Below are 12,053 nucleotides of genomic sequence, written 5' to 3'. Positions count from 1 at the left end.
GGATATATCTACCGTGTCCTCATAGGTGTGTGCGTATGTTACTACTACCACCACCACCACCACCACTACCACCACCAGTACTAATACCGATTCTGCTACCTCTACCACTACTACCACCACCACCAGTACTAATACCGATTCTGCTACCTCTACCACTACTACCACCACCACCACCACCAGTACTAATACCGATTCTGCTACCTCTACCACTACTACCACCACTACCACCACCAGTACTAATACCGATTCTGCTACCTCTACCACTACTACCACCACCAGTACTAATACCGATTCTGCTACCTCTACCACTACTACCACCACCACCACCACCAGTACTAATACCGATTCTGCTACCTCTACCACTACTACCACCACTACCACCACCAGTACTAATACCGATTCTGCTACCTCTACCACTACTACCACCACTACCACCACCAGTACTAATACCGATTCTGCTACCTCTACCACTACTACCACCACTACCACCACCACCAGTACTAATACCGATTCTGCTACCTCTACCACTACTACCACCACCACCACCACCACCAGTACTAATACCGATTCTGCTACCTCTACCACTACTACCACTACCACCACCACCACCAGTACTAATACCGATTCTGCTACCTCTACCACTACTACCACCACTACCACCACCAGTACTAATACCGATTCTGCTACCTCTACCACTACTACCACCACCACCACCACCACCAGTACTAATACCGATTCTGCTACCTCTACCACTACTACCACCACTACCACCACCAGTACTAATACCGATTCTGCTACCTCTACCACTACTACCACCACCACCACCACCACCAGTACTAATACCGATTCTGCTACCTCTACCACTACTACCACCACCACCACCACCAGTACTAATACCGATTCTGCTACCTCTACCACTACTACCACTACCACCACCACCAGTACTAATACCGATTCTGCTACCTCTACCACTACTACCACCACCACCACCAGTACTAATACCGATTCTGCTACCTCTACCACTACTACCACCACCACCACCACCAGTACTAATACCAGTGCTGCCACTACCGTCACTACCACTATCATCACTACGACTACTGCTGCCGCCACTACTGCCACCATTACTACCACTGTTACTAATACTACCACTACCACACCACCTCTTCTCCTGCAGTATACAGCCCACTCTTTGGAGTCTAACTCTGAATTATGCTATGGAAATAACTTTGTTGAAACAGAACTTTCCTTGAATAAAGATAATTGCTCCCTGAATAAAGGCTTATATATAATAATGCCTACTATTTATCTATAGATAAGATTATAAGAAACAGTAAGTTTTGTATGTCCATACTGCCCAACATAGGGCTTATGTGTGGAAATTGCTTTGTAGTTGTGTCATTGAGTGATTTGAACAGTACAGGCTTAAGTTTGGTTTCCAATATGATTCTGAGAGGTAAGATTTTGAAACTCACACCTGTGTATATTGTTTCTTTAGATAATTTCTGCTGCTGAAACTTTGACATTGCATCCATCTAGTAAAATTGCTAAAGAAAATCTAGATGTATTCTGTGAAGCCTGGGAATCCCAAATTAGTGACATGTTAACACTGCTGAGAGAAATCAATGATGTGTTTGAAGGAAGACGAGGTGAGAAACTGTCCGTATGTTGAAATACGTTAGTATTTTAATGTAACTATTAGTTTTTTAATGTCAAACCTCAGATGCAAAATGAATAACTTGTTATTACCCAACTGGGTTATTTTTATAGTAAAGTATCTTCCACAAAAAATTATAAAAATGTTATTTGTCCTTCATTTTAGTATCAAAGCAGTAAAATTTGCTGTACGACAGTATAGTAGATTCCTTTGAATTAATATTAACAATCTAGTTTTCTTATTGAAATTGTCATTTTTATATTTCTTATAAATTGCTTTTTAGTTTTAGTACAGATGCTCTTCTGTAATACGATAATTCTCTGGTGTAATTCTACTAACTTCATAATGAAATGAATGTAGTTATTTGATTTTCGAATTGCTTTCCTTCCACTTGGATGGAATCTCTTTCCTTGATGACTACGTAATCTTGGAATATTTCCTTTGGTGGGTAAGTTCATTGGTATTTCTACAACATGTAGAATAGCACCATACAATATACAGAAGGCATAATTTTTACTCTTTATTTTAACATCAACTTGGAGTTTTGTTTATTTCCCATTGTACTGTGTATCCAGTTATCTATGTTTATGTGTTTTTATGTATTTCCTTTCTAATGGCTTCTGTTAGTGTCAAGCATGCTTGTTTTTTTAAATTAAAATGTCATTTAAAGTCATAATAACATCAAATTACATATTTATTTTTACTGAATATGAACATCTAAACATTTCATTTTTTAAAAAATACCCATTTAGGGTAATTGCTGATTTGCTTAAAAATCAGGGAATGGTAGACTTTAGATATTACATAATTTGTAACGTGTAATAAATGCTTACCATGCTTCTGCATTTAAAGATTTCTGTGATAGCTAGTCTGAACAGCATATCATTTTGATGCTTTGATAAAGTACTTACAGCTGCATTTTTTTAAATAAATTTATTTATTTTTGGCTGTGCTGGGTCTTCATTGCTGTGTGAGGGTTTTCTCTAGTTGTGGCGTGCGGGGGCCACTCTTCATTGCGGTGCGCGGGCTTCTCATTGCCGTGGCTTCTCTTGTTGCGGAGCACGGGCTCTAGGTGCGCACGCTTCGGTAGTTGTGGTACAGGCTCAGTAGTTATGGCTCGCGGGCTTTAGAGTGCTGGCTCAGTAGTTGTGGCGCACAGGCTTAGTTGCTCCGCGGCATGTGGGATCTTCCCGGACCAGGGATCAAACCCATTTCCCCTGCATTGGCAGACGGATTCTTTTTTTTTTTTTTTTTTTTTTTTTTTTTCGGTACGCGGGCCTCTCACTGTTGTGGCCTCTCCCGTTGCGGAGCACAGGCTCCGGACGCGCAGGCTCAGCGGCCGTGGCTCACGGGCCCAGCCGCTCCTCAGCATGTGGGATCTTCCCAGACCAGGGCACGAACCCGTGTCCCCTGCATCAGCAGGTGGATTCTTAACCACTGCACCACCAGGGAAGCCATGCTGCATGGGTTTTTATGTGAGGCAAGTTTTATATATTAAAAGGTAAATTGATATAATTGATCCATATTTAAAGAAGAATGATCACTTTGCCATAAGACTTGTTTAAGAAATGAAGAGAAGAAGCTTCCTGGTCTTTCTGAGCGCTAGACTAGCGTCCCCTACAGATAGACTAGAGTTGAAACAGGAAGATCCTATACTTATTTTTGGCCTACGTGGTCACTGTGGTTTCTTTTACTTTCAAACTGGATATTATGTAAATGATCTCTTCTTTAGGTTTGGGTCACCTGTCCCCCCCCACCAAATCAGGGTTATCTTAACTTCCTAAGTGCTGAACAGAAGTTCCTCTTTAGGTGGGACACTGCTGCCTTTGATCAATGGGACACCCATTGTTTAACTGGTAGTATCTTGCTGTTCAGAGGCATCCTTACTTATGTGGGGTTAGTTGAGATAGAGTTGCTTAATTTCTTTTATTGCCTTTTTTTTTCCCTGACTGTTATCATGAAGCTCATAGATAGCTTTTCTGCAAAGAAGCCCAACTCTGAGTCAGCCACTGTTGACTGAACTGAGTCCAGTGGCACAGTGCTGCTCTTCCTGTTCTGTATGGTTATTAGGACAAGGCTGCCTGTTTCCTCACACCTGCCCACTGCAAAGGACAGAGTGTATTCTTCAGATTCTGGTTTCTCTTTGCTACTGGTATAACTCATAACTATTACTGGAAAACCTTTGCTCTATTTTAGCCACTTTAGTTCTGCTCTGCATATCTTGACTCTTCTGACTAGGAAACTTAGATACGTTTGCAAGTATCAGTTAGCCAAGCAATTAAGTAGCAAACAACATGCTAAGCAATGAAAAAGAGCCTTTAGTGTTCGCATATTTGAAGTCCGTCTGAGAGCTAGGTTATTGTCCCCTTACCCAGAGACCCTTAGATTTCATAATAGGGCCTCCTGGGATTGTTTTAAGAGCTCAAAACTCAATATTTGTCTTCCTCCCTTTCTGCCTTCATCCAGTTCTGCCTTCAGGGAGGCCATGGCCTTTGTATTAGAAGGGACCTAGATCCAAAAGACTCCACCTTTCCTTAGTGATAAGTATGTATCAACATATAGAATTTGAGATTCTCTTAGACAAATAAACATCAAAAAGAAGCTTTCTCTCATAGCCTGCAGATTCGATCCCTTATTTAAGGAAGCTGAATTTCTTTTGTTATATTTGAACCATCTTGAAGTTAATCTGACCTAAGCTTCAGTTTATAGAGATGTACCAGGTTCCATAGCTCTGCACCTATTTTATTGCTTGGCAGACTGGACGCATGAGGTGCTGTTCACTGAAATGGGGCGAACAGGAAGAGGAACATGCTTGTGGATAAATATGAGCTTACTTGGGGGATGTATGAGTCGGGAACAAGGGAGTGATCCATCCAGACGAGATGCTGGGGCCATGATAGTGGAAATGAAGATAAGAGGACTGATTCAAGAATTTTATCAGTAATATTAGTATGATTTGATGATTAATTGAATGTAGAGGTAAGGGAGAGTTTGAGGGTAACAACTGGGTTTGGTCTAATCCAAATTCTAAAATACCCCCGTCCTACTCCTGAGGTTAGTTAATAATCTGCCTAGCCTTTAGTGGTTAGGGATTCATTTTAAGTGGGTCTGGGGACATGAATTTTTTTCTGATGGATCATGCCATATAAAGCCCCTTTCAGAACCAAAAAAGCTAATTATAAGAACTTCTAATAAGGAATAATATTGCACATCTTCAGTGAAATAATGAGGCTTTCCTGTCCTTGGGGGATTAGCTTTATTTTGTAGAGATGCAGAAAAACTCTGGATATTGAAAATGGACAGCAGTTAGATTGTCATGAGAAATCATTTTGCTATCCTCATAAGCTGAGAGGGCCTTTGAACTTAATTCTGGACTTAATTTATCTGGAGGTGTAAACTCAGAAGTAAAGATGGCACAAGTGTCACGTTGATTTAGGGAGCATTAAACAAAGGATTTAGGGAGTATTAAACTTATAATACCCCTGTGAAGACAGTGCTTCAAAAACAATTCTGTACATCAAAGTCTGTACCAAATATATTTTTTTCATGTTCACCAACCAAATTACAATTTTATTTCTCAGTCACATGTAATTAATAGACTAAGTTATCAAAACTAATATGCTAACATTTCTGTTTATTTAATAATATTTTAAAAATTAAATGTGAATAGTAGAAAATTTGTTTTAAGTTATATATGTTATTTGTAGGAGAGAAGTATGGCTACCTTTCACTTCCAAAGCCAATGGTAAGTAGAAAACCTTTGTGCACTTGAGAATGTTTTTATTCAGAATTCAAATTATGCTCTTGTTGCCTATTGCTGCCCCCACGACCTCCAATGATTGACATGACAAAAAAAAAGTTAGGATGTTAAATGTTGACTGTTCAGAATTGTTATTCTGAGTAGCAGTCTAGATGTAGCCCATAGTTTGATTATTTGTGTTAGATTTGAGGGATTGAGGGAATACGTAACAGATCTTATGATTAATAAGAAGCCATAATCTGAAGTCAGAGGTCTTTTTGTTCTTCATATCTTGGGTCTAATTCACAAGGTCATGTTGGAACAATTTTATGCAAACTAATAACTTTCTTAATTTTCTTGATGAAAATAAGCCATTCTGTTTATATTTAGAGGCTTGAAATGCTTTATTTAGCTTTACACAATTGAAGCTGATGCATCTTGACTGCATTGCAAAATAGTGCCCACTAGATGGCAGGCTTGGTTACATTATTAAGATGGTTTCTGTACCTTTTCAGGCAATTCCCTTTTGGTCTTCATTAAACACTTTGATAATAATAATTTGTAAAAGTAAAAATAAAAATAAAGAAAACACAGCTAAATTTAAAAGAATAAGATGGGGTTGTAAGATTCTAAATAAAATAAAACCTAAAAACCTCTAGGGTATTCTTAACTTTCTTAAATGCTTTATAAGTTGCTTTATGCTAGACTAAGGAAGAAGATGCAGATGATGTGACTATACAAGGAGGAGCCGAAGAGATCATTGGTCATCTCTGTTTATTTTCTAATACACCTAAGAGGCAGCCTGTGTGTGTGTGTGTGTGTGTCCATGCCTCTTTATAGATTCCCTGTATTTACTTTCCATCCTTTATCTTCTCCTATTTATTCTGTAGTAAACAGGATTAGAAAATTTCAAAAGGGCAATGTTAAATGAACAAATATAAAAGATGGGATAGAAAAAAGAGAAAAAGTTGAGGCTCTTCTATTCTGCAATTAAACTGGTGACAGAATACCTGGTCAGAAGCAATAAGTCATGGTAATAATAAGGGAAACAAAAAACGGAGAAGAACACATATACCTCAAAGCTATCTTCTTAATAAGCTAAGTGGGCACATGCGTGTTTTGTTTTATGATAGTCTGTATTTTGTGTACATGTGTGTGAATGTATACTCTGTGTGTGCGCATGCATGTGTGTGTGTGGATGGTTTAAACAAATGTTTCCTTTAAAAAAACAAATGGCTCCCTGCATCTCCTGGCCCTTCTATCTCTACTAGCCCAGCTGTTCTGGAACTCCTGCCCCAGCTAGGGGAGTTCCCACCAGATCTCAGAATGAGAGGAATGCCCAACTGGGGCTGCCATCTCCAGAGAACTTCTGGATATATTTTTCAAAGAAACATTGCTATTGGTAGTGGTTTCTACAAGTAAGTAAGCATCTGTGGGCCAGCCTGGTAACCTAACCAGTGTACAATGTTTTCTTCTCCCCTAGGGGCAATATATTCTGAGTTCTAAATAGCCTACGTAGAAACAAACTTGCCGTTTCAAATATAGGGGCCATCAAACATGCTGGTTCAAATATTAAATCCTAAATTCTAAGTATAATCTCCTATATAACCTGGCATATAGGATTAGGAATCTGGATATCAGTGAAACTAGGGTGCTGAAATTTAGCCCTCAAAAAGGCAAACTTGTTAAAGGAATTGAATTCCAGAGTCATAACATTAGGAATATATTGAAAGCTACATATAGTGATTAATTTTATTACATCATTTCCTAAGAATAATTTAACAGAGGGGACAGGGAGGTTTGGGGGTATAATAATTGGACTATGAAAAGACTGCAGAAGTCTTCTTTTTAAAATATTTATTTATTTATTTATTTATTTATATTTACTTTTGGCTGTGTTGGGTCTTCGTTTCTATGCGAGGGCTTTCTGTAGTTGCGGCAAGCGGGGGCCACTCTTCATCGCGGTGCGAGGGCCTCTCACTATCGCGGCCTCTCTTGCTGCGGAGCACAGGCTCCAGACGCACTGGCTCAGTAGTTGTGGCTCGTGGGCCCAGTTGCTCTGCGGCATGTGGGATCTTCCCAGACCAGGGCTCGAACCCGTGTCCCCTGCATTGGCAGGCAGATTCTCAAGCACTGCGCCACCAGGGAAGCCCTGCAGAAGTCTTTAAGTGTTTCTGGGACACAGATCTGCTTTCCCTAACTCCAGATTTCTAACTAACTACTTCTTCAAAGCTGAACGCACATATTAGTAGAGTATTTGCAATTACAGTTGACCCTTGAACAGCATGGATTTGAACTTTGGGGTCCACTTTTTTGTGCATTTTTTTCAGTAGTACATACTACAGTGCTACACCATCTGGGGTTGGTTGAATCCGCAGATGCAGAACCACAGACACGGGAACTGCGGGTACGGAGGGCTGACTGCGAGTTATAGTTAGATTTTCGGCTGCGGGCGGAGAGTCAATGCCCTTAAGCCCCACGTTGTTCAAGGGTCAACTGTAGTTGTTTGTTTTTACTTAAACAGTTTAATATAGTTTCAGTATGTACTGAAAATTTTTATATTAAAATTTTATTACAGGTACTTTGTTATGCTTTCTATGACTATTGCATTTCTTCACAATTAACTGTACCTATTTTTAAGATGCCCTAATCTTTTTCTTGTCACAGAAGAATAACGCAAACCTGAAATCATTAAAGCCAGACAAGCCTGACTCTGAGGCAAGACCTTTTTCTTTGCAGTAGTCTTACTTTTAATCTTCCTTTTACGTAATTAATGACTACATTGTTGTGATTAAAATGTATGTTTTGTAGGAGCAAGCCAAGATAGCAAAGCTTGGACTCAAGCTGGGTTTGCTCACCTCTGATGCCAACTGCGAGATTGAGAAGTGGGAGGATCAGGAGAACGAGGTTGTTCGATATGGACGGAACATGTCCAGCATGGCCTATTCGCTGTATTTATTTACTAGGTAAATGTAGTTACATTTCGATCTTTTAAAATGAATTTAATGATATCCGGTGTAAAGAAAAAGTGCCATGTTACATCGATAGGTTAAAGTCGGTTTCAAATATATGATAAAAAGCCTATAAGTAGTTCTTAGGACAATTAAGTGAATGCAACAAGAAGACATTTATTTAACTAGGATTTAGATTTAGAAGAGATCCTTGTCTAGGTTTGTGTACGATTCCTTTCATAATTTTGAAATAATTTTGCTTTCTGCATTTTGTCATTCCATATATCAGTGTCTCTCCCAGCCAGCATCAGTAAGTTTAGAAAACATGCCTTTTATATATACACTACCAAATGTAAAATGGATGGCTAGTGGGAAGCAGCCGCATAGCACAGGGAGATCAGCTCAGTGCTTTGTGACCACCGAGAGGGGTGGGATAGGGAGGGTGGGAGGGGGAGGTGCAAGAGGGAGGGGATATGGGGATATATGTTTACGTATAGCTGATTCACTCTGTTATACAGTAGAAACTAACACACGTTGTAAAGCAATTATACTCCAATAAAGACAAAAAAGAAAAGAAAACATGCCTTTTAAATCTTTACACAGTGATGGATTATATACAGATCAAAGAATAGAGCCATGAGGTCTACCACCTCAATAGGATGCCAAACCTCCATGGATCAGTATTCATTATATAGCAGAGAATTTCCCTAACTTTACATTTACCTGACCTACATTCTCTGTCTTGTTCACCTTACAAGACTGTTGGTCAAACGCCTCAATGGGGCTTCCCTGGTGGCGCAGTGGTTGAGAGTCCGCCTGCCGATGCAGGGGACACGGGTTCATGCCTCGGTCCGGGAGGATCCCACGTGCCACGGAGCGGCTGGGCCCATGAGCCATGGCCGCTGGGCCTGCGCGTCCGGAGCCTGTGCTCCGCAATGGGAGAGGCCACAGCGGTGAGAGGCCTGCGTATCGCAAAAAAACAAAACAAACAAAAAAAACGCCTCAATGAAGTCCGTGTCGCTCACATTTATCTTCCATTATAATAATGGAAGACTATACATATGGTACAGTATTTCCATGTTGCTAAAATTTTTATCTGTTTTCTGCTCAATGACCTGTTCTAGAATTTTCTCAAGGAATAACTTCGAGCTTTTGGTTTTCTGATATCTATCTTTTTCATTTTTAGAAACTGGAAGATACTTGATATCTTCAGTGTTATGGCTTCTCTCCTACTCATTTTGATTTTGAAATTATAACCAGCAGTCGTTCACATCTGTATATTATTTCAGTAATCTGGAATGTAATCCATTTGGACTGGAGTCTTAAGCTCAGTTAAAGTAATTGGGATCTCTACAACTGTGTGGGCTTTTGGGCTCAATAAATAGCCCCTTTTCCCCACCAAAGTTCTGAACAAAATGAAAAAATAAGCAAAAGAACAGGCAGATGGGGCCAGTAACATTTATACTGATAAAGCTGATACTCAGTAATGAGGTTTATAGCCATAGGCAAGTAGGCTTTTAAAAATAATCCCTAGAATTAAGAAATCTTACCCTGTAGGGGAAGAATGTATCTCTTAAAATACTTGGAAGGGGCTTCCCTGGTGGCGCAGTGGTTGAGAGTCCGCCTGCCGATGCAGGGGACACGGGTTCGTGCCCCGATCCCGGAAGATCCCACATGCCGCGGAGCGGCTGGGCCCGCGAGCCATGGCCGCGGAGCCTGTGTGTCCGGAGCCTGTGCTCCGCAACGGGAGAGGCCACAGCAGTGAGAGGCCCGCGTACAGCAAAAAAAAAAAAAAAAAAAAAAAAAAAAAAAAAAAAAAATACTTGGAAGACTAGGTATATCCCAAAGGCACCTTTACTACCAAGAGAAAAAGGAGAAAAGAAAGGGCTACCATGTCTAATTTATTTTCACAAAGTCACCAAAAAGACTGAAAAGATCAATAAATGTCCAACCTCTTCTATGGGGTGAAATAAGTGAGAGAGCGGAGTGAAGTGAGGGATGCTGTGCTAGTGAAGATTCCTTCATATGGAAGGAAGATTAGGAGTGAGGAAGAAGCATTCATTCTTGTCTTTATGATGTCTTCTACCTTTTCAAGGGAAATGATTCCTCTGGAGGGTGAAGGAGAAATGACAGGAGTTGAATAATTTTGCCTCTGGTTAGCAGTCGTTTGTTAATATCTTTCCATATTTTCCAACATTGGAGACCTCCCCCCCCCCCCCCCGCCTTTGGTGGTTTCCTTCCTTTGTTCTTAATTCTTAGCAAGCTTCTCCGGGGATTGAGTTTTCCCAAAAGTAATTTTGACCTCCTTTCTTGGTTCATATCATTTAAGAATCGGATGAGTCAAGTCTGCAAAAGGAAGTAAAATGGAATTCCTTTGTTTACCCACACTCAATGTGTGGGTAACTGAAATGTGAAGATTAACTGTAGAAACAAAGATCTTTCCTTTGAGATGGAATCATGCTGATTATCTCATGGTGATAAAAAAATCAGATTAAAAAATTTTTTTTGACCAGTAGAAACTCGAGAAATAAATTTTTACTTACTAAATTAAATGTAGTTTGGTATATAAAATCTTCCCACATAAAGGATTCATCAATAGAAACTTTTTTAAGTTTGTGATTGCCCCTTTTGTTTCTTGTTTCTTGTTTCAGAATATTTCAGGATTATATATGGTCAGCAATTTTTATTTCTGAGTCAGAATAGTGGATTTTGGTAAGGGGTGACATGCATCCCACAGAGACTAGGAAGCCTGAGGAACAGGGGTAACTAAAGCTCTATGGAATGGGACTTGTTACTGGAATATGGTTATTGGACAGGAGCCACTGAAGTTCAGGAAAAGAAAACGGATTTTCTGTAATGGATAACAATGGATAACAGCTTGTGCCAGTTTGGCAAGTCCTGGTAATATGATTGTGGTAACATCTCAAGCTGGCTTTGTTTTCTACCCGCCCTGTCGGTATACCTGTTTTTCCCCAAACAATTTTTCTGTTTTCCCTTAAGATGATGGTTTACCAGCCTCATCTAATTGCTTCTTTCTGAGACTCATCTGTTAGTCTTCACAGTATCCAATTTTGTAGTTTTCTTGGGCAATTTTATAGCTTTTCTTCAGGCATCATGTAAGGTTGTCTTAACAATTTATATAATTTCTTTATCATTTATATACAGTGACTCATATTTCTTTAAAATTTATATAGTTTAGCTTTTCTAGTGCATTATGGTTTTTAAAAATTTCACACCTACCAGTGCCTTATGGTTTTTAAAGTAGTTTCTGCGTCATAATTTCATTTGATCCTTACAACAGTTTATCAGAGAATAAGAATGTTTTGTTCACATCTCATAGCTATTAAAAGGCAGAACTGGTAAACTAGATTTCAGATCTTCTGATTCATGCCTGGGCTGTTGCTCATCTTAATGCATTCTGTTGCTCTTTGTTATCATTTACTTCTCACTTTTAAAGGTCTGAATTCTTCTTGGTAGCTTTCGATATGATACTCTCTAATCTTCTGATGAGAGCGGTAGCACAAATATTGCTGATTATTTTATAGACTCAGAATTGAAACTCAACTGACAGCCTCATCACAAACAACTGAATTCCTGCCAGAGTTGAAATTAGAATCAAAAATGAGAATGTCCTGATTTTGGTCTGACCTTTTTTCCATTATGGAACAAAGGCCTTTTAGTTAAGGCATATTATCAGATCTCATAT

At 39.5% G+C, this 12,053-nt stretch overlaps 1 protein-coding gene across 1 annotated transcript in view; it reads left to right on the top strand.

Moving 5' to 3' along the window:
- Positions 1 to 12,053, top strand: part of CTNNAL1 (catenin alpha like 1) — a 61,881-nt gene that overhangs the window by 43,829 nt on the left and 5,999 nt on the right. Inside the window, exons 11-14 of the mRNA XM_082624529.1 lie at positions 1,499 to 1,649; positions 5,365 to 5,402; positions 8,064 to 8,114; positions 8,208 to 8,362. Of these exons, the coding sequence (XP_082480655.1) occupies positions 1,499 to 1,649; positions 5,365 to 5,402; positions 8,064 to 8,114; positions 8,208 to 8,362 (395 nt within the window). The remainder of the gene's footprint in view (positions 1 to 1,498; positions 1,650 to 5,364; positions 5,403 to 8,063; positions 8,115 to 8,207; positions 8,363 to 12,053) is intronic.

Source organism: Mesoplodon mirus (genome assembly GCF_964341445.2).
Source record: "Mesoplodon mirus genome assembly, chromosome: 1".
Classification (NCBI taxonomy): Eukaryota; Metazoa; Chordata; class Mammalia; order Artiodactyla; family Ziphiidae; genus Mesoplodon; species Mesoplodon mirus.
Note: the sequence above shows the minus strand (reverse complement) of the source record. Positions and strands in the feature narration are given on the sequence as shown.